This window comes from Chiloscyllium plagiosum, unplaced genomic scaffold, assembly GCF_004010195.1.
Source record: "Chiloscyllium plagiosum isolate BGI_BamShark_2017 unplaced genomic scaffold, ASM401019v2 scaf_4751, whole genome shotgun sequence".
Lineage (NCBI taxonomy): Eukaryota > Metazoa > Chordata > Chondrichthyes > Orectolobiformes > Hemiscylliidae > Chiloscyllium > Chiloscyllium plagiosum.
This window is the reverse complement of record NW_025212009.1, coordinates 1-25,000: the sequence shown is the minus strand read 5'-3', so window position 1 is coordinate 25,000 and position 25,000 is coordinate 1. Positions and strand designations below refer to the sequence as shown.

The 25,000-nt window shown below is 37.0% G+C and overlaps 2 protein-coding genes and 2 non-coding genes across 5 annotated transcripts; 1 reads left to right on the top strand and 3 right to left on the bottom strand.

Moving 5' to 3' along the window:
* Positions 1–590: 590 nt before the first annotated feature.
* On the bottom strand, positions 591–13,698 carry gnl3 (guanine nucleotide binding protein-like 3 (nucleolar)). Of its 2 annotated transcripts, none has more exons than XM_043685887.1 (13): positions 13,611–13,694; positions 13,444–13,502; positions 7,598–7,741; positions 6,884–6,991; positions 6,724–6,786; positions 4,390–4,525; positions 4,179–4,282; positions 3,369–3,510; positions 3,014–3,101; positions 2,286–2,463; positions 1,880–2,022; positions 1,362–1,498; positions 591–990 (listed from the first exon to the last, which is right to left on the bottom strand). In XM_043685887.1, the coding sequence occupies exons 1-13, from the start codon at positions 13,621–13,623 to the stop codon at positions 833–835; spliced, it is 1,473 nt and encodes a 490-aa protein (XP_043541822.1). In that variant the 5' UTR covers positions 13,624–13,694; the 3' UTR covers positions 591–832. The 2 variants fall into 2 exon arrangements, with proteins under 2 accessions (XP_043541822.1, XP_043541823.1); XM_043685888.1 differs by having other exon boundaries at positions 849–990; positions 1,884–2,022; positions 13,611–13,698.
* LOC122547246 lies at positions 2,106–2,182 on the bottom strand. The gene has a single exon (XR_006310935.1). It is a non-coding gene; the product is annotated as a small nucleolar RNA SNORD19 (small nucleolar RNA).
* On the bottom strand, positions 2,556–2,627 carry LOC122547247. Its single transcript, XR_006310936.1, has one exon. It is a non-coding gene; the product is annotated as a small nucleolar RNA SNORD19 (small nucleolar RNA).
* On the top strand, positions 13,665–23,102 carry LOC122547245 (protein polybromo-1-like; the record flags this gene model as incomplete). Its single annotated transcript, XM_043685889.1, has 3 exons — positions 13,665–13,846; positions 19,750–19,910; positions 23,005–23,102. Coding segments are annotated over exons 1-3 (395 nt in total), but the record flags the coding sequence as incomplete, so codon positions are not given.
* Positions 23,103–25,000: the final 1,898 nt, after the last annotated feature.

Genomic DNA, 25,000 nt, shown 5'->3' with positions numbered 1-25,000 from the left:
CACAAATACAGACTGATTGCAATTCACCAATAGATAAAATCAGACAAATACTTTATCTAAAAGGAACAGTGAACTGAATGGCCTATTCCCATTACAGATATTCATTAAAAATGTCCACAGTCAAGATAACATTGCAAGATAACTGCAAGACTCAATAATACAAGAAGCCAAACAACATTCCAAACATTTGAACTATGTTTTATCATTTTAACCACCTGAATTGGAAGGGGACTAAATATACTGGCAGGGGGATTTGCTAGAGCTGCTCAGGAGAATCTAAACCAGTAAGGTGGGAAAGTGGGACCCAGGAATTAGTAAAGAACGAGATCAATCTGAGACTGGTACAGTTGGTAAAGAGAGCGAGTCAAACAGTCAGGGTAGGGAGGAACAAAGTAGAGACGGGGTATATGATTACAAAAGGTTTAGAGGGATATGGGCCATGTGCTGGCAAATGGACTAGATTAAGTTAGGATAACTGGTTGGCATGGACAAATTGGACCAAAGGATCTGTTTCCATGCTGTACATCTGTATGACTATGACTCTAAATCCATACCAGAGTACTTTGAACTTTGTGCCAAATATAAACATGCACTAGTGGAAATAATTTTCTTATATTCTTACACCTGTATCAAACACTTCAAGCTTTAGCTTCGATTTTTCTTAATGAGTAATATCATCAGGTATCAGTTTCAAACTCTGGTATTCTATAGAGGTGTTCACAAAAAAAAAATCAATGATTCATCCCACATAAACATACGTAACTCATGTAGGGATCTCAAAGGGCAATTAAATAATTCTAGACTTCCAAAAGACCACCACTCGAAATAGCAGTTAGCTTACCTCTGAATTTTCTCGGTCCACTGAATTGTTACCCTCATTCCTTTCCTGATTTTGCAATTCTTCTCCCACATTAGCCCCTGTAATTAGTCCATTGGTTAATCCTGTAGATTGGAATAATATACTGCTGGCCATATTAGGGCATCTAACACCTGGACAGAAGGGGATGAAAAAGAGAAAGTTACAGATTATTTGAGAGCCGGAAATCAACAGCAGATAGAAACAGATCTGCATAATGTTTACTGACATTATGCTTTAATTCTATATGCCTCTCTGATTAAAGTTCCTGCTTCAATTATCAACTCTAATCCCTCTGTCAGCAAATTTCTTTTGCCTTGTATAAATATCAAACTTTTATATATTTTACAGACACTCATATCATTGAAAAGTCTGTTTCAATGTAACATGGCGCATCCCATAAATTTAATCTGAACATCAATGAACTTGTCCAAGTAATTAATTCAAACTGAACCAAGTTTTACATTAAAGCTAATGCATTAATTTAGACAAATGCATTAATTACCTTTGAGTGTATTTTCATTGTGATTATTTAGTTCTCCAGTATTAAAGCCTCGTTTTGCTTCTTCCATAAGTTTTGGAGTGATGTAATTGGGTAGCTTGTGTTTTTCTGGTGGAACTGTATAGTAACTGATTTTAGCTCTTGAGGGATAGAAAGAAAGCTTCCAATTTGTACATCATCCAAAGGCATCCACTATACATTTTGTTGCAGAGCATTAATAAAAAGTAATTCTATCACAGAAAATTTGCAATTGTTTGAATTATTAATGCAAATACAAATACAATCATTCCCCCCCTACCCACAGGGGGATGCGTTGTAAGACCTATCACGGAAGCCCAAAACCACGGACAGGTGCAAACCCATTCATTTAAATGGGAAACGTACCTTCCTGGCAGCTTCCTGGTACCTGGTTCTGGAACGTAAGCTGCGGAAAGTGGACCCATGGATACGGGGGTCACCCTGAAATAGGCAAACTTCAATCTTACAGAATAGTTCAAAAATAGGAACTGAATTTTAATTACCCACTCCAATCATAAAGGATCAACTTGGCTGTTTTCTCAATGTCAGGGATCCCTCCTTTCTTCAACATGCTTCTTTTCTGAGCCAGCAATGTTAAAAATTCCAGAGATGTTCGGAAATCTGGGACATTATACTGCAGCATGACCTATTGTGGTGATGTGATATACATATGTTAGCTAAAGCTTTATTACACAATAATCCCAACACTTAAAGTGACCAAAGAAGCCATATCACAGTGAGATCAGAGTTGGATCTTTAGCAGTCAAACATACACTTTCTGACCATTTAAATTATCCTCATTTCTCACTCAAATATAAATTTGGATTTTTTTCAGAAAAACATTATTCATTTAATATGAGACTTTTAAAAAAAAATGCAAGACAACACAGGGAAAGTGGGATTCAGTACCTGCTGTTTATTGCAATTCTTCAGTATGGGCTCCACAACAGATGTGGGATTTTCCAGTGCTTCAATGTCCACAATGTTCCTCAAGGACAAGGCAGCAGCAGAATTTGATGCAGAAGCAATAATACTTGGACTGTCCAATATTTTGATCTGCTTATCGATAAGTACCTCCTGTATGCATCTGCGCAAGATTATGCAATTATTAACACCTACCATGACACAGTCACTAGTCGAAACAGATTTTTATCCAAAGACAAAAAGGGAGGTCGTATGCCACTGAGTGAAATCAGAGTTGGATCTTGTACAGTCATGGACATCAGACTATGAAAGTTGTCCTCATTTTTCACTCATTCCTTCCTTAACACAAATAACCTTAAATTGTTTTCTGATCAAATATTCTAGTTTTTTCAATGGCCATCGGGCAATTTTTTTTCCCAATTGGAATACTGATATTTCGATATAGTTCGAAGTGAATAGATTAATGGTTTATGTGTTAAACCAATCCTTCTCTGGTAAATGGCTGGGATTAATTCAAAATCTTAACACGCCTGGAACAAAATCACTGAAATCTCCCAAATTATACTAAACAAAAACAGTACCTTTTTTTAAACAAATCTTTAAATATAATAAAGGAATAGCTCAAGAATAAGTGTGCAAGTTAGTCACACATTATCGGTCAGCAGTTTTATCTAAACAGTTTTATCTAAACATCCCAACTTTAATCTTCTTACTTTGTAAGACCTCTTACTTGTCCCACGTTGCAAGCTCTCAATTTTTTCAAGCTATTAATAATACTGCTTTTCCCTACATTTGGAAAACCTGAAAGAAAAAGATGTAATTCATAAAGAACAAAGATATTGATTTTACTGGCATGTAAATAAGATTGCTGAATCAATTAATCTATTTTGAACATCATTGGATAGGCAAGGAATGGAAGAATATTTTGTAATTGGTAATTCTGCAAAGTCAAATGCATTAGCAAAATGCAGTATTGGCTCATTTTGCAGGAGTTTCACTTGGAAATATTCAAATTCAATATCAGACTACTTTATAGCTTATAAACAAAAGTATAAAGCAAGCACTCACCCACCACACCAACTTTAATGCTTGTTAGATTTCGCTTTTTGCAGTAGCTGAGAAGCAATTTTATAAAACTTTCATCACCAGCACAGGTATTTCCATGTGATATCTCTATACTGGTATTCAGTTTAGAAATTCTTTTCTGTCCCTGTTTAAAATAATTTTTAAAAGTTTAATTTTGAAAAAATTGATCTAGAATTGACAAATTACTAATAAATTAGTAAACATTTCTCAGTGGCACAAAGTAGAAATGTACAACATTTTGTCAAGAGGTGGGTTGTTCTCTAAAATGTCCATGTGTTAGCTTCCTAACCTCAACTGGAATATCTAGGTGACTTGGGAGTGCAAGTAAGCCACTTTTCCATAATATGGGCTCTGGAGAAAGGTTAGCACACATCTGTGCAGTTAAGGCTGTAAGTAACTTGGATGTACAACACACAAAACTATGAATAAATAACAAACATAAATTGTACAAGGATGTCAGAGAATATACAAATGATGTAAAGGTAACCTTTGCTACAAATTACACAACTGAACAAGTACTGTCAAGATATTTCATCAAAACTTTAATACTCTTATTGCAATATGGTTCTGGATTATCCAGATGTTAATCTTTATGAAGCAGCAATATTTTGGCAATTTACAAAATTCTTCAAAACATGGAAGTTTAAGAACTGGTTAGAAGAAAATGCGATGAAAAACAATTGCATGAAATCAGAGTTAGATCTTCTGTCTCAAATACATTAGCGTTAAACCAACTCAATCAGCTAGTTAACATTTAATTGGATTATATTGCATTCGTTTTGGGAAACATACCATTGTTCTGTCTTGCAACTGTGCAGATGATTTAAAAACGACAACAGGAAATTCATTTTCCAAATATCTTAGCCATTTCTCTGTATTCTCCTTTGGCACTAAATCTAAACAATAAAGAACAGGGATTTCTACTTGGTAAATGATATTGTTTTGAAGACATTGTGACCCCTCCAGAATTCAATTTGCAGTCATTATTATTAAGTCACCTTACCTATCTTGTTTAAAACAAGGACAAGTTGTTTCTTCCCCTCTGATTGTAAGACTGCCTGCTCCACTTGAGGACATCTATATCCAAGAGGATCCCTGGCATCTAGCACTTCTAGAACCACATCTGAGGTATCGAGCACCTAATGAAATAGGAAGCGCACTAAAACCAACATTTCAGCGAAACTAAAGGACAGTTCTCCAGTGCTTAAATCACTGCTTTATTATTAGAAGTCTAGAAACCAGCAGGAGTAGCTGTTTGACCCCCATCAAGCCCACTCCATTACTCAACACAACTGTGGATTGAGATAGAGGATCAATACCATAATACTGATGTCTCCCCATACAGAATTATACAGTACAGAAGTAATCCATCAAGTCCTCACTGACAATGAACTACTCTAAATCTACATTAGTTCCATAGTCTTGAATGTTATGACACTTCAAGTATTTTTTAAAGAGGTTGAGAGGTTTCCCACCTCATATACTCTCCCAGACAATGCATTCCAGATTCCCACCAGCCTCTAGGAGAAATAACTTTTCCTCAAATCCCCTCTTCATCTTTGGCTTTTCACTTTAAAATTACACCCCCTCATTATTGACTCTCAGCTTTCTCTGCTCTAAATAAAACAACCAAAGCTCATCCAGACTGTCTTCACAGCCACACAGCAAACACATCTTTCCCATAGTGTAGTGAGCAGGACTGCACACCATACTCCAGCTCCAACAACTTTCCTGATCTTAGAATCCAAGCCACGACGGATAATGGTAATTGTTCCATATGCCTTAACTGCTCTAAAAACCTGTCCTTCTGCCTTCAGAGATGCCTTTGTGGAGATGGATACCAAAATTCCTCAGAGCTCCCTACTGTCCTGCCATTCATTGAGGACTCCCTTGTCTTGTTACTTCTTCCAAAGTGCATCACCTTACAATCACCTGTTATATTCCATCTGACCAACCCATCGAGATCCCCTGCAACCTTTGTATCATTCATAAATTTAACACCACCCGTCCCACTCCTAATATAAGGGACCCACCACTGATCCTATGATACACCAGCCTCCAGTCATACACAAAACTTTATATCCCTCTGTCGCCTAACACTAAGCCAATTTTGGATGCAATTTGCCAAATAACACTTCATCCCATGTGCTTTTAACTTCTTTAGAAATCTCCTATGTGGGATCTTGTCGAAGGCTTTGCTGAAATCCATATCAACTAGCTGGTCACCTCCTCGAAAAATTCTTATTTGTTAGGCATGACTTCTCTCTGATAAAGCCCAATCAGCCCAACATCTCATGTGACAAACCTGCCATCTGTCATAACCATCAGTTTAAAACCATAACCACCCATGGATATATTGCACTTTTATTTCAACCTGAATTTTTTTTTCAAAACAGCACCAAATTTGCAAATTCAACAGCATTCTGAAGAGTGAAATGACATACCGGACAAGGTGCCACGGAATCTTCAAAGAATTAGGCTTCAACAAGGGGAAAATGCACTAGAAATGGAACTGTAATTTCCTGGGAGTTTTCAGACTGAATATGACAGGAGAAATGACACCAGTCTGGCCAAGAGATGTGTTTTGTGCCTTTCCCTTTCTAGTTTACTTAAAGAAAATGGGTTAAAAGCTAGTTCACTCTGCTCGGTGGGTTAGTGAGCTGAGGTACTTACTGTGATAACTTGGATTTGAGAGCTGGCATGAAGCCTCAAAAGAACTAGACAAAAAAGTTTTTAACTAATCTATAATACTCTGAAACCAATACTCCTGAAATCGAATCTTCCAGTATCAGCATCTCACTGTCTATTATAAATGACTAAGAACATAAAACATAAGAGCAGAAGACACTCAGCCCACAGCTTGCTCTGCCATTCAATAGGATCATAACCCTTCTGATAATTCTCAACTTCACTTTCCTGCCTTTCCCCCAAAACCCTTGATTCAATTCCGGATTAAAAATCTGGCTCAGCCTTGAATACACTTAATGGCCCAGCCTCAACAGCCCACTATGGTAGAATAGTTTCACAGATTTACAACATCCAGAGAATAAATTCCTCATATCCATCGTGAGTGTGTGACCAATTCTGAGATTATGGTTCTAATCCACAAGCGGGTGGATTACGTACCTTTACGTACCTACCCTACTAAGTCCTCTCAGCATCTTGTATAAGGTTGCCTTAACCGGTCTTTTACAACTCACTTTTTTTAAAAAACCCATTTCTAATTTATTTACTATTGTGATACTATTTTAGTCACTTATAACCTCAATCTTTGTAATTCAAAAAGGCCTGATTAAATCAGTTCAACCATGTATTCACTCAAAAAGCACAGACTGACCTTATTCAACTCGCTGCATGGAGATTTTCCTGAGCTTTTATTCTCCAAATTGGCCAACTTTTTCTGTTTAAAAGTAGAATTTTCAAAAGTAGCATATTAAAATTCATGAAGTTTATATATACTCAACACTACAAGCTTAAGCATTTGGACAAATGTATACCTTCTGTTGCTTTTCATTTATTTCTGGGTCTTTTTTAGCTTCAAGTTTCCTTTTCTTTGCAACTTCCTTTTGTCTGGCAAGCTTCTGCTTTTGCTTCAGTTCTTCAAGCTAAAGTAGTAAGTGTAAGTCGTCGACATGGTTGCAAAGGCATCCAAAACAGTTTAGTTACCTATCTTATGTTTTAGTAACTTATTCAAATTTGTTTCTTAATTGTGTTTGTGGATTTATCTTCCATTTCTAAAATCAGCATTCACATTTAGAAAATCACAACTACATTATGTATAAAATATTTGTTATACGAAAAGTATATTATTCTTAACACTAAATCAACATTGGACACACCCGACAGTAGTCCGCTTTTTCCTTTTACTATTGCTTCGTAAAAGATACTCAACTGTTCGTTATATTAAAAAAAAGTCTAATACTGTCCACGTCAAACTAAAAGCAAAAAACAAGCTCTCTGCATATTCAAATACCCTCTCTTTTCCCAGCTTTGTGCAAATACACCAGACAGCAGACCAAATAACTTCAGGTTACATACTCGATCACATTTTGAGTTTGAAGAATTTACATCATATTTCAAACTGTCAGCCATCTCAAATTATGCTACAGAAAATGCAGAAATCACTTAGTGAAAGTGGAACAGAAGCTTGTTGTGTGTGTATAAAGTACCACAGATTACCAACTATTCGTACATAAGCAGAGCCCTCTTACACTTTGTTTCCTTTGTTCAGCCTCTCGAAGAACAGCTTCTTTAAATGGAGCACTATTAGGCACACCAGGATCCTTTGTGGATTTTTTACTTTTATTTCCCCGTTTCTTTGCTTCTTTTCGTACTTTCCGCTTATGTTCACGAATCTATGATTAAATTGAAATATTAACAATGCTGCTGAAACCGGAATCCAGTTAAATGGGGCATTCAATTCAGAGAAAATACAAACAACATATAATGTTTTCTGAATGTAACTAGTGAATCTGCACTGCACTCCTCAGTTGAATTGATAATTTCCAAGGTCCAAAATCTATCATTGTACAAAGTGCTCCAGATACAGACTAAACTGGGCCTAAACTGAGTTATCTACAGGCCCCCAAACAGTAGTCTGGATGTAGAGTGATGTAGAGTGTAAATTGAATCAAAGTTGAAATTGGCCTGTTGCAAAGGTATTACTACAGTTGTCATGGGGGTTTTCAACATGCAGGTAGATTGGGAGAATCAGGATGGTACTGGACCCCAAGAAAGGGAGTTTGTGGACTGCCTCAGAGATGGATTCTTAGAACAGCTTGTACTGGAGCCTATCAGGGAGAAGGCAATCCGGTGTTGTGTAACGAACCGGATTTGTTCAGGGACCTTGAAGTAAAGAAGCCATTAGGAGATAGTGACCATAATATGATAAGTTTTAATCTACAATTTGAGCGGGACAAGGGAGAATTCGGAAGTGTCAGTATTGCAGTTGAACAAAGGGAACTATGGAGCTATGAGGGAGGAGCTGGCCAATGTTCAATGGCACAATACCCTAGCAGGAATGGCAGTGGAACAACTTTGGCAGGTATTTCTGGATATAATGCAGAAGGTGCAGGATCACTTCATGCCAAAGAGGAAGATCCTAAGGGGAGGCAGGGGCGGCCGTGGCTGACAAGGGAAGTTGATGAGCAGGAAGCCGGAGGACTAGGAAATCTTTAAAGAGCAACAGAGGATAACTAAAAAGGCAATACGCAGAGAAAAAATGAGGTACGAAGCCAAACTGGCCAAAAATATAAAGGAGGATAGTGAAAGCTTTTTTAGGTTATGTGAAAAGAAAAAAAATGGTTAAGATTAAAATTGGGCCCTTGAAGACAGAAACAGGTGAATTTATTATGGTGAACAAGGAAATGGCAAGAGTTGAATAGGTCTTCATTGGGGAAGACACAAGCAAACTCCCAGATGTAATAGTGGCTGAAGGACCTAGAGTAAAGGGTGAACTGAAGGGAATTTATATTAGGCAGGAAATGGTTTTGGATAGACTGTTTGGTCTAATGGCTAATGTCCCCAGGACCTGATATTCTGCATCCCAGGGTACTTAAGGAGGTGGCTCTAGAAATCGTGGACACATTGGTTAACATTTCCCAATGTTCTATTGATTCAAGATCAGTTCCTGCAGATTAGAGGGTGGCTAATGTTATCCCACTTTTCAAGAAGGGAGGGAGAGAGAAAACAGGGAATTATAGACCAGTTAGCCTGACATCAGTGGTGGGAAGGATGCTGGAATCAATTATAAAACATGAAATTACAACTCACTTAGATAGCAATAACAGGACAGGTCAGAGTCAGCATGGATTTACGAAAGGGAAATCGTGCTTGACCAATCTTCTGGAATCTTTGAGGATATAACTATGAAGATGGACAAGGGAGAGCCAGTGGATGTAGTGTACCTGGACTTTCAGAAAGCCTTTGATAAAGTACCACATAGGAGATTAGAGAGCAAAATTAGGGCATATGGTACTGGGGGCAAAATACTGACTTGGATTGAAAATTGGCTGACTGACAGCAAGCAAAGAGTAGTGATAAACGGATCCCTTTTGGAATGGCAGACGGTGACCAGTGGGGTCCCACAAGGTTCGTGCTGAGTCTGCAGCTGTTTACAATATACATTAATGATATAGATAATGGCATTAAGAGTAATATTAGCAAATTTGCTGATTACACAAAGCTGGGTGGCAGGGTGAAATGTGAGGAGGATGTTATGAGAATACAGGGTGACTTGGACAGGCTAGGTGAGTGGACTGATGCACGGCAGATGCAGTTTAATGTGGATAAGTGTGTGGTTATCCACTTTGGTGGCAAGAACAGGAAAGCAGATTACTATCTAAATGGAGTCAAGTTAGGTAAAAGGGAAGTACAATGAGATCTAGGTGTTTGTACATCAGTCAACGAAAGCAAACATGCAGGTACAGCAGACAGTGAAAAAAATTAACAGCATGCTGGCCTTCATAACAAGAGGAATTGAGTATAGGAGCAAAGAGGTATTTCTGCAGCTGTACAGGGCCCTGGTGAGACCACATATGGAGTATTGTGTGCAGTTTTGGTCTCCAAATTTGAGGAAGGACATTCTGGCTATTGAGGGAGTGCAGTGGAGGTTCACGAGGTCAATTCCCGGAATGGCAGGACTATCATATGTTGAAAGATTGGGGCGACTGGGCTTGTATGCACTTGGGTTTAGAAGGATGAGAGGGGATCTGATTGAGATGTATAAGATTATTAAAGGATTGGACACTCTAGAGGCAGGAAGCATGTTTTCGCTGATGGGTAAGTCCAGAACCCGAGGACACAGTTTAAAGATAAGGGGTAGGCCATTTAGAACAGAGTTGAGGAGAAATGTCTTCACCCAGAGAGTGGTGGATATATGGAATGCACTGCCCCAGAATGCAGAGGAGGCCAAGTCTCTGGATACTTTAAAGAAAGAGATGGATAGAGCTCTTAAAGATAGTGGAATCAAAGATTATGGGGATAAAGCAGAAACAGGATACTGATTGTGGATGATCAGCCATGATCATAACAAATGGTGGTGCTGACTCAAAGGGCCGATTGGCCTACTCCTGCACCTATTGTCTATTGTATATCCATTGCAGCAATTTCCCCCGGCTGAGAGTATTTTCCATGGTGCATCAGAGGCTGACAGGTGACCTTATGGAGGCTTATAAAATCATGAGGGGCATGGATAGGGTGAAGTGTGTGTATGAATCGCAAACTGAAGAGCATAAGTATAGAGTCAGGGGGGGGAAATATTTTAAAAAGGGATCTAATGGGCAACTTCTTCACTCAGAAGGTGATGCATGTAAGGAATGAACTGCCAGAGGAAGTGGTTGAGGCTGCTACAATTACAGCATTTAAAAGGGTTTAGATGGATATGAGCCAAATGCTGGCAAATGGAACTACATTCATTTAGTTAAAAATCACACAACACCAGGTTATAGTCCAACAGGTTTAATTGGAAGCACACTAGCTTTCGGAGTGACGCTCCTTCATCAGGTGATGAAGTGAAGGAGCGTCGCTCCAAAAGCTAGTGTGCTTCCAATTAAACCTGTTGGACTATAAACTGGTGTTGTGTGATTTTTAACTTTGTACACCCCAGTCCAACACCGGCATCTCCGAATCATACATTCATTTAGGATATCTAGTCGCTATGGACAAGTTGGACTGAAGGGTCTGATCCCATGCTGTACATCTCTATGAATTTTTGCAATTAAAAAAAAATTTTTAAATTCCAAGATGAATGGTCTCACACTTACCTACATTTCATGTAGCAATTTTGTCAACAGCTCTCTCAACACCTCTAAAAAGGTTCAGATTTCACATGGAGCAAGTTTTGCACATGTATACTTTGTGAAACACCCAACCAGTAAAAAGCACAGCACCCAAGCAAGCCCAATAAATGCAAACGGGATACGATGATGTCATCGACAGTACTGGCAGAGGTACTATGCATGCACATTTTTACATACGTGTGCAGAACATTCTGGTGGAGTCAGTAAATGTACTGTCCACTTACAACTTTTCCATTCTATAATTTTGCACTTTTTCTAACCTAATTAGAATGCCAATCATTCACAAACGTAATATGTTGCCATCTATTTTTACAAAATCATTAATAGACTGAACTGTTGAAGACCCAAGCATTGATATTTGTTGGCCTCAGTAATTTCCTTTCCAATCAAGCTTACAACTTCTATCTAGACATTTTCCAAAAGACTATAGTTACTTGCTCAAAAGAATTAATTAAGCATGACCTATCCTTTAAAATTGCGTGGGTTTCCTCCGGGTGCTCCAGTTTCCTCCGGGTGCTCCAGTTTCCTCCCACAGTCCAAAAAATGTGCAGATTAGGTGAATTGGCCATGCTAAATTGCCCATAGTGTTAGGTGAAGGGGTAAATGTAAGGGAATGGGTCTGGGTGGGTTGCTCTTCAGAGGGTCGGTGTGGACTTGTTGGGCCAAACGGCCTGTTTCCACACTAAGTAATCTAAATCTAATATGCTGCTTAAATTGAGATAGATTACAGAACTGGGTGATACAGAGGGATATAGGTGTTTTGGTATATAAATTACACATTAAGCACATAGGTTATTAGAAAGGCAAATGGGATGTTGGTGGTCATTGCGAGGGGAATGAAACAAAAATAGAGAATGTTTTGTTGCAGCTCTACATGACATTGATGAGACCACACTGGGAAAGCTGTACAATCTTGCTCTCCTGAGTTGAAAAAGTTGTTAGAAGCAGTTCAGTCACTACCTTTTCAGCAAAGCAGAGCCTGTCCTCATGGAGCTTAGAAGGACAAGGGATAATGTTAGTGCAATATACAAGACACTGAGACAAACAAAGTGGAGAAACTCAGATCTGGTAGCATCTGTAGACAGCAAAGCAGAGTCAGCATTTCAGGTCCAGTGATCATTTGTCAGAACAAGGGTCAATGAACTTGAACATTGACTGCTTCTCTCTCTACAAATGCTGCCAGACCTGCTGGGTTTCTTCAGCATTTTGTGTGTGCGTGTTTCAAATGTCCAAAATCCAGTTCTTTGTTTTTAAAATATTGGGGCTTCCTGATAGGGTGGATACTGAGTGGATGCATCATCCTGTGGAGAGGATTAGCAAGACAGACATAGTATAAGTCTAAGAGGTTTATTTAAGTTAGATTTTTTTTCTGAGGGTGGTTAGTGGGCAAAATCTCTTCCACTGGAGGTTGTGCCATTGAATTTATCCAAGGATGAGTTAGAAAGATTGGCATACAAGGAGTAAAGTTTATGGAGGCAGCCAAAGAAGTGGGGTTGAGACCCCCCAACATCAGCCATCGCTCTGCTGAATGGTAGAATAGCCTCAAAAGGAGCCAAATGGCCTAGTCCTACTTCCTAGTCTTATGTTTCTTTAACACACTATTAAAAGTGGTCAAATTAGGGTGGTTTTCTTTAAAAAGGCTGTAAATTCCTTGAAATATCAAATATGAGGTATAACTGCACAAAAATTCATGCAGTGAATTACAAAGATGTATACTGAAATTACAACAGAAACATGTTTCTTGCCCACTAAATATCAACACATAAGTCTTACATGTGTGAACTATCTTCTTTTTATCAGCCTATCAGCTTAACATAATGAAAAAGTTTTCCAGTACTCCAGCCTAAATCTGTATCCTTGACTTCTCAATCGTCATTAAAATCCATTTCATTTGCTATCTTTTCATAGTCTAATCATCCAATATTCTTCTCTGGTCATTGAAAATTCTAAATATTTCTGAATAGCGTGATGTAAAAAAACTGCAAAGTACTCAAGTTGTAGACTAGCAGCTTATAATAAGTTGCTCTTGACTATATTATGTACTGTTTGCCATAAAGCCACGTGCTCTTATAAGTACTAACTTAGGTGATTGTGAAGGGGATTAGCACAGTTCAGAGTGGTTATATAAATACTTGCTGTTTGTTTAGCCACTTTCAATACCTCACGATCATGGTTACTATATCTCACAAGCTTTCCCAGAGCGAACCATGTGCCCAATGCTGGGGCCTCCACAACTCGTGGATTCCACCCTGACTCACCTTTCGCTGGATCTTAAATCGCTTGTGGCAGGTCAGACGTTTACTCGCCTTTTTCAGCTCTGTGAGAAAAGCAACAAGAAGGACAATGAATCAAAACAAACTCTCGCGGATAAAATAAATAAATATAACGAATTATAAAGGCCATAGTTCCACGTCAGAGAACTCACTCGGTCGCTTCATGCTGCCGGCTGAGAAAAGGGCAAGCCACGTGACAAAGTCCCAACCAACCCAGAGCCTGCCGTAAACTCATCGTCTGGAAGCACGTCAATGTCGTCAATGCACTGTCGAATCCGCTTTACGGCCGTACTGCTGATGCTAACGTTAGTTGGGGACAGAACCGGAGTTGTGGATTGGTGTTGTTATTATTGTTTTATTATATATTCTTTCGGATCAGCCGAGTTGGGTAAGGACGGCTTTGGTTGCGGAGCTGTACTGGGATGAGTGATGTGTGGAAGTTATATGTGCAGGCTCTTTCCCGCTTGTTTTTATGTGGCTGCCAAAGGTGTTTTTGAGGTTCAGGCCGCTGCTTCTTTTGTTGTCAGTCAGCTTTCCGGACTCCAGATTTCACCCGCGCGATGACTTGTGTCCGCCTCTCAGTCATTTCATTCAGCGTCGAAATAGGTTGTTTTTGTTTATGCGCATATAGAAAGGGAGCAAAGATTTTAACTTTTTCCTATTCCAAAGATATGAATGAAATTTACTCTGCTTACAACATCCAGATATCATTGCAGGATATTCAAACGCGTATTTAAAATGATTATTCCTACAAGACAATTAATTACTATTGTCAATGGATTTTTTAAAAATGAAATGACGCTGTGTACAATCGGGGAATAAAACCTGCCGGTGATCCTAGGGATAGAACACTTCCTGATTGGAGGAACAAACTACATTTTTGTGATTGCTGTCATAACACCACTTTAAACATATTTACATTTCTAAGAGGGCACTTCAATTAAGAAAAAGTTGTCCAATTACATCAAAACTTAGAAAATTTGTTTGAGAATTTTGGTGATTGGGAAATTTTTGAAAATGTTATTTCAAATTCATTTAGACTTAATACATATTGAGTTGTTAAATTTTCCACTTAGTCGCAGTTTACCAAGATCCACTGGGCAAAAACATTAGGCCAGAAGTTGCTGAGAAAGTAACAGAGAGTTGTGTTAAATTATGTTTGTAAGTAGCCCAGCAATTCATGGCAATTTTGAGATAACTTGATTAGTTGCACGTTCTTGCAAAATTTGCATTGTGAAAGCAGGAGCTGGCAGACGGCTGATCTGTGAGTTTTAAGACAGCTCCATTTGCTCTGTTAAAATTAATTTTGACTCATTACAGAAAAGTAGAACTAGTACTTAATGGTGTAAGAACTGTTTTAATTACAAGTTTAACGTTCTCACGAAGTCACCTATTCTCTGTCTTCAAAAGGAAATAACTAAAGCAGTTGAATCCCTTCATCAGATTATATATTGTGTTTTGTTTTACTTTTCCTTTTTGACTGTCTCCTTTAAGATTAAATTTCTCTTGCTTTCTTTTTTTTAAACTTAGTTCTGATCCATTCCATTTCTCTGAACATTGTTTTTCTTTTCTTCATCCTTAAATCTCATTAGGCTATGAGATAGACTGTTAGTCCTGTTATTCACCTAGATGGTCTGCTATCTTTACAGTGTGTCTATCAATTGCAGTTCCAGTAATTTATGACAAAAAAATATCTGACTAATGTGACATACTTTGAAATGTCTCTCACCAGAAAATTCCAAACCAAGTAATAAATTCACTGGTAAAAATCTGTTGAAAATATCTGACTAATGTGACATACTTTGAAATGCCTGGCACCAGAAAATTCCAAACCAAGTAATAAATTCACTGGTAAAAATCTGTTGAGATCTTACAGACAAGAGTGATCATGAAGCTATGAGAGAAAGAAAATTGACAGCTCACGTTTATTAAAAATATTAAATTGTCAGTACTGAAATAACTTAATCAACAAATTGAAAGATTTATATTTATTTTGACACATCAATATATTATTCACTTCAATGTTATCAAAATTAATTTTGTATTCAGGTGATGAACACTATACTGCTTCCATCTATAAATTACTATTTTTCTGAGAAACTTCTTCGCAAAAAATTCCAGGAATTTTTAAGTACTGAGGCAGTCTCCATTGGAACCCATGGAAAATTTAACTTTTTCTTTGAAATGAACGCCATTACTGCAATTATGTGATCATTACTTCTGTAAACTCTGGTGATACCCTATTAAAGATGCCTGTACAATTATTTTGTTCTTGGTTCTAAAATAAAAAATAATTTTTCCTATTTGAATTTCGTTGACTTGGTAGTTTGGAAAGTACTGTTAACCCTGAATGGTTAGAATAATTCGGACCGTAAGAGGCCCTTTTGCCCATCGGGTTGACCATATCTAAATCATTACATCTAAGCCTGATGCTACATTTTAACTTTAGTACAGTATCTGATAGTATAAATTCTAAATATGAGGCTGTCTGATACAAATCAAAACACTTTGCTACTCCTGTGAGCCAACAGAAAGCAAAGGAAAAAACCTGCATGAAAGTTTGTTGCAGGCATAGAATATTGACTTGACAACTACAAACTCAATAGATGTGTGGCTAGAAGTGTGCCAGTGCAGTAATTATTATTTCTACAGTTTAACCATTATGATTGTTTGGGGGGTGTTGGGGTGGAGGTGATATTTGGAGTATTGAGTTCTGATGAAGAGTCATTGAACCAAAAATATTGACTCTGCTTTCACTGCACAGATGGTGCCAGATCTGCTGAGTTTCTCCAGCAATTTCTGTTTTTGTTTCAGATATCAAGAGTGCATAGATATCCCTAGTTTATCACTGAAAATTTTAGAAAGAAAAGGGAAAGGATTTTTTTGGACAAAACTAGGAGTCTCAGCAGAACAAAACTTTGCATAATAGCATGCAAACTTTCTTTAAATGCAATCAACCAGCATAAGATATGATTGTAGGATATTGCTGTCTAAGTTTCCTTTTCCCTCTATGAAAAAAGTATCCTATGGTTAACCAGTGTATTTGTTTATCCAATTTACTAGCCAAAGTCACTTACGATTTTTTTTAAAATGTCTATAAAGTTACAGTTTCATGAATGAGAATATATTGTAAAGGTACCTGCCTTACTTGAGCTGTGTTACTTTCCCATGTACTCTTTCTATTCCCCATCTAGTACCGTATTTATTGTGCAAGTACTGACTGAAGAATGCAAAAGAAAAGCAAATGTGAAAAAAAGATTGGGAGAGGGTGGTGGCGGGAAACTGCCTGACTATTGTAGGAATGAGTATTGTTTTTAAGTGCACAAGATTCAGGTATCATTTTTGTGTATATATTTTCCCCACATGCTTTCAACTTGGTCCAGGCCTCAGAGGTTGGAAGTTTGCTCTATTGGACTAGACGGACTTTGCATATGAATCGGATGACCTTTTGTCCTAATGTGGTGTTTCCAAGTGAGCACTTTATGTTGTGTTAGACTGCATTTTTACAATACCCTACTGTATGTTTGTCTATGGCATAACCTTAAGTTGCTTAATACTGCTATTTTATGTTGTTAACTTGAAATCAATTGTTGTTTGTGCCTTGAAAATTCTAGAGAAAAGTTTCAGGGTTTTCCTCAGATAAAAAGGAGGGAAAAGTAAAACAATACAAATGTTTGAAATTTATGATAGAAACAAAAAAAATCCAGAAGTAGATAACTTCAGATTCAGCAGCAAGTGCAGAGAGAGAAAGAAAGTTTGTTTTAGCTTAATGACATTTCATCAGAATGAAATTTCATAGACCCTGTTCTCTCTTCTTCGATGCTACTTGACCAACTGAACATTTCCAGTATTTTCTCTTTTATTTTCAGAAATAAAAAATTATGTTTGTCAGTAACAGATTGTAGATTTATGAAGGGATGGCCATCCTTTCTTCATAAATATCTCACAATAAAAACCACAGTTGCAATCAGTTGCTTAGAAACTATAATGTAAGTGTTGAATCTATGTGGCAAAGATCCCATACTCCAAATGTCTTCCTTTTTTTAACCAATGAGGAATAGTCTAAAATTAAACAAAAAAGATAGCTTACTTTGCCTATTCAATTGCTGAAAGGAACCCTTTATTCTTGAAATCAAACTTCACTCGAAATTTACATAAATTGTATTTACTACTTGCTGATTGATGTTTGAGTTTTTTTTACATTAAAACTACTAATCTTGTAGCTAAACTTGATATTCGTAATCATGTTAGATGTAATTGTAATAATTTTACTTTATGTATTGCATAAACAAAACTATTTTTCACTCTTTATCCTCAGGATGTTAGCTGTCCTGGTATAATGGCACTTTTGAAGATGCTTCTTTGAAACTCTTATCTTGACACTTCTATAGTGGTCTTATCAAATCTGATAAAAGAAGGAAGCAGTTGAGTTACTTAGTGAAAACCTATACATATTTATGTTTGATTCCAAATATTGTTTGAGGAATACAAATGAATGCCCTTTATTTTACACATGCATGATTTCATTGCTTATGATGTTGGACTCCACCATGCATTATTAGCAGAAATAGGAGTCCATTACCTCAGTTGGCTGGATTCAATTCCTGCACCAGTTGAGGTTGCCATAAAGACTGTCCTTGTTAACCTGAGATGTGGTGTCCTTTCGGTTAAACCACCACCAATTGCCACTCTAATGAGAAAACAGCCCTATGGTCCTCTAGACCAATGGCAATTTTGCTTTTACTTGTTATACAAATGAAGACTTTTCCAGTGGGTGTTTTGACACCTCTTCCAGATTCCATCAATTTAGCAGAGATCTATGGTGCACTGCATCAAAAGCACCAATTAGTACCCAGCAAGTGGCAATTGTCTATTTTTACAGATAGGCTTAAATTTATATACTTCAAAAATGCTTTAATGAAGCATTTCACTTTTATAGTCAGGGTGCTTATATTAATGGTTCATGAAAGTTTTAATATAAATGTGGCATAAGGCTGACAATAATGTATAGGGATCTTTCCACCCTTCAGGCACTCTGCCTGTATACCTGATGAAGGGCTTTTGCCCAAAACATTGATTTTACTGCTCCTCAGATGCTGCCTGAACTGCTGTGCTTTTCCAGCACCACTCTAATCTAAACTCTTACAATAATTTAAACAAATCAAAAGAATCAACAGTGACTCTTGAGTTTAAAAACTTCATAAGAAGAACTAGTGTGCCTGTGGTACTCAAACTAATACTGGTCTCAGACCATTGGGTGCTTAAATGATTTTAAACATATCTGATGTTTTGCCTCTATTTCCTTTTTTGGTGCACCATTCTAAATTTTATTTTGCAATCTTTGGGCAAAGAGGTTTTTCCACATACCTTTTCCAAATTTACTCCTCTCATTTTCATTTTATTCTATTCTCCTGGTAGTAATAATCTGTTTACCTTATTGACACTGTTAAATATTTGATCTATTTCAATGTATATGTTCCTAGAATGATTTTGATTCAGTCGCAAAACTTATAAGTTGTAAATGAGTTTCAATGTGCAATCTCAATTTTTGGTACAGTATATGTGAGCTTGATATAGCTTTGAGTTCCATGTTCACACTAAAATGTCAAAACTGTTTCTTTTCTATCATTCTGAAGAAAGCAAGTCAAAGTATATAAAGCGGAGATCTGCAACATGACACTAATCAGTCACTGGACTAAAGCCCTGTGCTAGTTGTACTAGTGCTCTTTATAGTTAGGAAATTGGAATGATAAAGTAAGGAAATATCAGTGTGGGAAAGTTGAATTGTTTCATTGCCCTAGAGTCCCTGTTATTTGTAGCACCTCAAAGTTGTGTTTAAAAATATTCTGGTTTTAGCTTTCATAGTTTGAATTGTATCAACTTCTGTCTATAGATTCACAATATAAATTTCTAAACAGTGTTTACCCTTAGAAGCATAAATTATATCAAGAAGTAGATTTTAAAATCCAAGAAATAGAATGGTATAAATTATGTTTTCTGATAGTGTTTTCTTAGGATATGAGCAATACTGGCAAGGCCAGCATTTGTCGCTCACCTCTAACTTCCTTTGAGATCAGTGGTTTGCTATACCGTTTTGAACCTATGCCTCCAGAGTATTAGCTTGGCCCTCTGGATTGCTAGTCCAATGACATTATAACCTCACCGCTGCCATAATCTCCAGCCCCCTTCTAAATGATAATAGTAGTGATATGATGATAGTGTTAATGAAGACTATGAATAAACATCTAATTTTTTTGAGTCAACTCATCATTGAATGCCTTATGTTTAAAGATATTACCAAAATTCCTATGGGTTCAAAAAGAAAGAGAGCCACTTCTCCTTCAAGCAGTATTAGTGGAGGGGACTGTGATGACGGACACCCTGTTTCTGGAAGCAATGCAGGATCAAGTAGAAAAAGAAGAAAACTTTCCAACATTCCAACTGTAGATCCTGTAAGTTTGACTACAGTGTCTTTCTGTATTCCTATTACTGTAGTTTCTATAAATAAGTATCCAGACTTGTTGAGTATATTGGAAATTTACATTCTTGTCATTAGAAGATAGTTAGCTTCATTTCAATGATAAATGAAATGCTGAAATTTAGTTTTTGTCCACACTTCATTCACCATTGAATCATAAAAACAACCAATTGAATAATGTAGTCTGAATGACTTGTCTTGAATTTTAACATTTTATTATGCCTGTTTAAAGGAAGAAGTGTTAAGTGATGTAAATACTTAATTGGTAGATCAGTAAGTTACTTTAAAACAAAGATTTGGGAGATATAACTTCTGTATTCTAGAAATATCTGTTGAAATTTAATTTGGGGAATGTATGGTTCATTGAAAATTCATTGGCCCTTGTCTCTTTGCCACTGACTTCAAAATACTTGTTGCCACTGACCTTGAAGACAGCTGCTGTGTGAGTTCCCCTAATCTTTACCTTTATCTTTTACTTTTCTCAACTTGCAACTGACTGTTATAATCATTATTGGGGATTCCCTTTGTCGAGCTGCAGTAATGTCATGGGATGTTTAAATAATTTTCACCGACAGCAAACCAGGAAATGAAACAATTATTTGTTAAAAGATTTGCAGAGAGCGGAATAAATATTGGGATGCAAATGTGGGTTAAGGTAGATATTAAAATTTCAAGAACAGACTTTTAAAAAGTTCAATTGAAATGCATTCATGGCTGCGACATATGGCAGTCTCTGGATGTTAGTAGATCCAGAGCAAACACATCTGCAGTAAGTATTTACAGGTTGAGCAGATTCAGCTTAGAGTTTGAGCTGGAACACCAATTACAGGCTCCAGAACACCATTGTGTGAATATTTTGTACAAGGAAGCAATCACACTCTTGTGATGGGATTTTTCAATTTGCCCACTGCTTAGGGAAAGATATGAATGTGAGTTAGACAAGTAAAGAGACCCAGAGGGCAAAATGCAGGATCCTCACCCTCAGTGATTAACTCGCAGAGTTTGGGGTATTTCTGCAGGTTGGTTGAGAGTGAGGGTTGCAGGGTGGATGAACTACTGAACCTTACATCTTCGTGCAGAAAGCCATTCAAGTGGGGGAAGCAAAAGGGAATTTAGTAGTAGTAGTAGACAGAAATTAAGGGAGTTGACATTGTTTTCTGCAATAAAGAACAAGAATCCAGAAGACTGTATTGCCTGCCTGGTCCCAGAGTTCAGGACATCTGCTCAGGGCCAGAGAGGGGAAGGTGAGGATCCCATCATCATGGTTAATGTAGATGCCAATAACATAGTCAGGGTGAGGATGAAGGTACTTCATAATCAGTGTGGGGTACAAGGGATCAAATTTAAGAAGCAGAACTTCTAGGGTAATAATGACTGGATTATTACCTGAGCCATGTGCAAATTTAGCTTTGGGCATATAGATTTGAGGAATTAATGTAAGGCAATGGAATGAATGAAATAATAATTCACTTGAATATCTGGAATTTTTTTTACCTTGCTCAAATGAAATTGACTACCGGGTTCTTCACTTATTTTATAGCATTAGAAACCACATAAGGTCACCATGAAGGACACTTCTACTCAACCTCTCCCCTCACCTGGAACATGGTGACCCTCAGGTTAAACCACCACTAGCTGTCCCCTTATGAGAGAGCAGCCCTATGGTGTTCTGCAAATATGACAACTTTACTTCCACATATTTCATCCATATTAATTACTTGACTTTTTTATGTTTTAATTTTATGGACTATATATATTTCATCTATATTAATATATTTCATATTTATAGTATATTCCTATTTCTTCCATAGTAATTACTTAACATGTTTTCATCTTTTAATTTTATGGACTCATATAATATTTCATCTAAAGTAATTTAAATATATAACTAATTACTGCACTTCACATTGATATCCTGCAAACTATTTGAGTTTTGATCCCTGAAAAATTAGAGCTGACCTTTATATGAAGTATATAAGTTTGTCTTTTTTTGTCTAAACTATATGGAGTCAGCTTCTTAATGAGATCTACTTTGACATAAATATGTCCAGTAAGTTCATGTTTCAAAAAAAAAGATTTTTTGAATTTGAGACAAATCTACCTGACCACCATGTTGACAGGTAGAAGTATAAATATTTTAGAATACTGTCAAATTTTGCTGTTCTTTAATTAATCTTTAAATGTATCTTTTAAGGTATAAATTTTGTCTTTCTGGTTTACATACATTATAATAGGTAAAGACATAAAAATAAGAGTAAGCCAATCAGTCCTACAAGCCTGTTTGACCAGGCTGGGAGATCGTGGCTCATTTTTACCTCAACACATTTTATCCTGGTTTGCTCCATACCTGTCAAAATTGTAAATTTAAAATGATAAAAAATATTCCTGGGCTTTTAAATCTCTTGCCTAACTTCAATCCTGAATGACTGAGCTCTATTTTTAAGATTGTGCCCCATGGTCTAGATTTCCCTTCCAGAGGAAATCATTTGCTATCAAATTGTTTCATTTTAAGTACCTCAAATATTTCACCCTTCTAAGCAACTTGCATCAAGTTGATGCAATATGTTTTCACAATGTAACCCTTTAAATGCTTGGTAGCTTTCTAAATCTGTGCTGTAGTCTCACCAAGGAGGGAAGTGGTGACATGGTATTAATGTCACTGAACTGGTGATCTGGGACCTTGGGGTCATAAGTTTGAAGTCCATCAGGGATGATGGTGAAATTTGAATTTAGTAACAGAAATTTGGTATTAACTATGATCAATTGTAGTCAAGCCAATCTGGTTCACGAATGCCCATTAATCTGCCATCCTTACCTGGTTCGGTCTACATGCATCTCCAGGCCCACACCAATGTACTTGACTCTTAACTGTCTATTGGGCAATTGTGGTTGAGCAATAAATGCTGGATTATCCAGCACCATCCACATCCCATAAAGGATAAACTAAAAACAAAAAAATCCTGAGGTATGGTGCCCAAAATTAAACACTACTCCGTATAAGATCTGCTAAGGTTCTGTACAACTAAGCATTTGCTCATATATATGATGTAAAAAATTTCTTTTAACAGATTGCAGTTTGCCATGAGCTGTACAATACCATTAGAGATTACAAGGATGATCATGGAAGATTGCTGTGTGAGCTCTTCATCAGAGCCCCAAAACGAAGGTAGCATTTTGGAAATCCTTGACTTTGGAGGTTTTTCAGAATTTATTGTTTAAGAAAAATCAAGTTCTTAATCTTTAGCTAGCCAATATTTTTCATGTTTAGGTCTAAAACCGGTTAGAGTCTAACTTTGCTAACTCTTAAAAACTGACTGAATTCAATCCGATCCATTGATGCATAAATGTACTGACTTTTATAAATTCAGCATAATGAGTTGAGGATGTTTAAGCAGCCAGTGAAATAATGCTAATTGAGGAAAATGTTTTAATACTTTAAATAATCCTGCATAGTTGAAAAATATTGCATTCCTTCTTAGAGACCCTTACTGATATTTTTGTATCTCCTTTTCCAATGCTGAACACCATTCTCCAATGTTGCAAATAAGCAGATAACATATTCCAGTGCTTCTACCAGTGATACACCAAAGTCAGGCATGAAAAGGTGGCCCATGCTAACTCAGTCTAATTCAGATCAAAGAATCAATAATTTGGATATTATAAATGTGATCACATTGTGGTGAGCATCACATTGTTATTTTAACCCATAACAGGAAATTTCAATAGGGTGAATTGGAAAACGTGATTATTTCATGAATTTAACATTGTCATTGAGTATGAGAAGAGAGAATAGGATAAGTTCCTTCCAACAGTATTGTTAAAGGATAAAATGTCTGCCAGAAAGTAGTTGAGGCAACACCTTTCCACCTTTTAAGGAAAAATGAATAAATATTTGAAGAGAGAAAAATATGAATATATACCAATGGGCAGTAAGCAAAGTAATGGGGTTAGTTTTGGATTGCTTTACTAATAAGCCAGTATAGATATGAAAAATGACTAGCCTCCTCCTTTGCTGTAGTGTTCTCATATTTATGTATTTCTATGATACCAAACAACAATTGAGCAACTTTCCCAAGGAGCAACATTCATGCAAATTTCCACTCAACTCCTTTTTTCACACAAAGAAAGAGCTTGACGTTTCTGACAGGAGATTCCAATTTAGGGCTCCTTCAGTAGGGGCTTCTTCAGTGTCAGGGTGTCAGGAGGTGGGGAAGTTGTCGGGTTCTAGTGATATAGGGAGGGTGTTGGTTCGGGGGTGTAAGAGGTCTCAGGAAGGTGTAGTAGAGAGTGTGGGCGTCAGTTGAAAAGTTGCTTAGGAATTAGGCTTTTTAATAATCTAACTTTTCCTAAGGAACAATTTATCGCAGCAGAACCCTCTCAATTTTCTAATTTAAATGAATACTTTGCAAGAGTTCCAGGCATGGAGGAATTGCCCAGAGGAATCTTCAATTTTCCAGGTAATTCCATCAGTCTGCTATATTGGAGATTCTGTAGGGTCCCCATGCATAGCTCATATCTACATTGCAGATTATCAGGTCATTGGAAAATCAAAGCCTTGTTCTAAATGTTGTCATTATGTACTTATGACAATGGGAACAAGTTGTTTGGCCACTGATTACATTCTACAAATAGTAAAATTGTGGATTTCTTTACAGCTGAAAGGAAATAATTTTCTGAGTTTCAACAACATTGAATGCACGATTGTCAGCAAAAATGCACGAGCTATAATGATTGTGGTACTATCAGTTAACTGTGGATTAGTTCATTTTGGCAGGAAGCTTATCAAAAAAAATTCTGCATTTTGCAACTTTGCAACTAATGCTACAATTCAAAGTTAACTTTATGAATGGAATTCAGCGGGTTTTTTAAAATTAAGTGAGCTTATCAATGTGTTGATTGTAAGGTTATTAATGATTTCCAAAATGGAAGTTATAAGCCGTCACTGATAGCAAACAATATGTTTCACTGGTCCATTTCAGTCTTCACGTTAAATTTAAGAAAATCAAAATATATTAGTTCTTCAAGAGCAGCCAGATTGGCCACAGGACAACCTTAAAGCTGGTT

Coding starts and splice junctions, on each gene's coding strand:
- gnl3 (XM_043685887.1), bottom strand. Junction 6,992..7,597: donor CTGAACAAAGGAAACAAAGT/GTAAGAGGGCTC, acceptor TTACTACTTTAG/CTTGAAGAACTGAAGCAAAA. Junction 6,787..6,883: donor TAAATGAAAAGCAACAGAAG/GTATACATTTGT, acceptor ACTTTTAAACAG/AAAAAGTTGGCCAATTTGGA.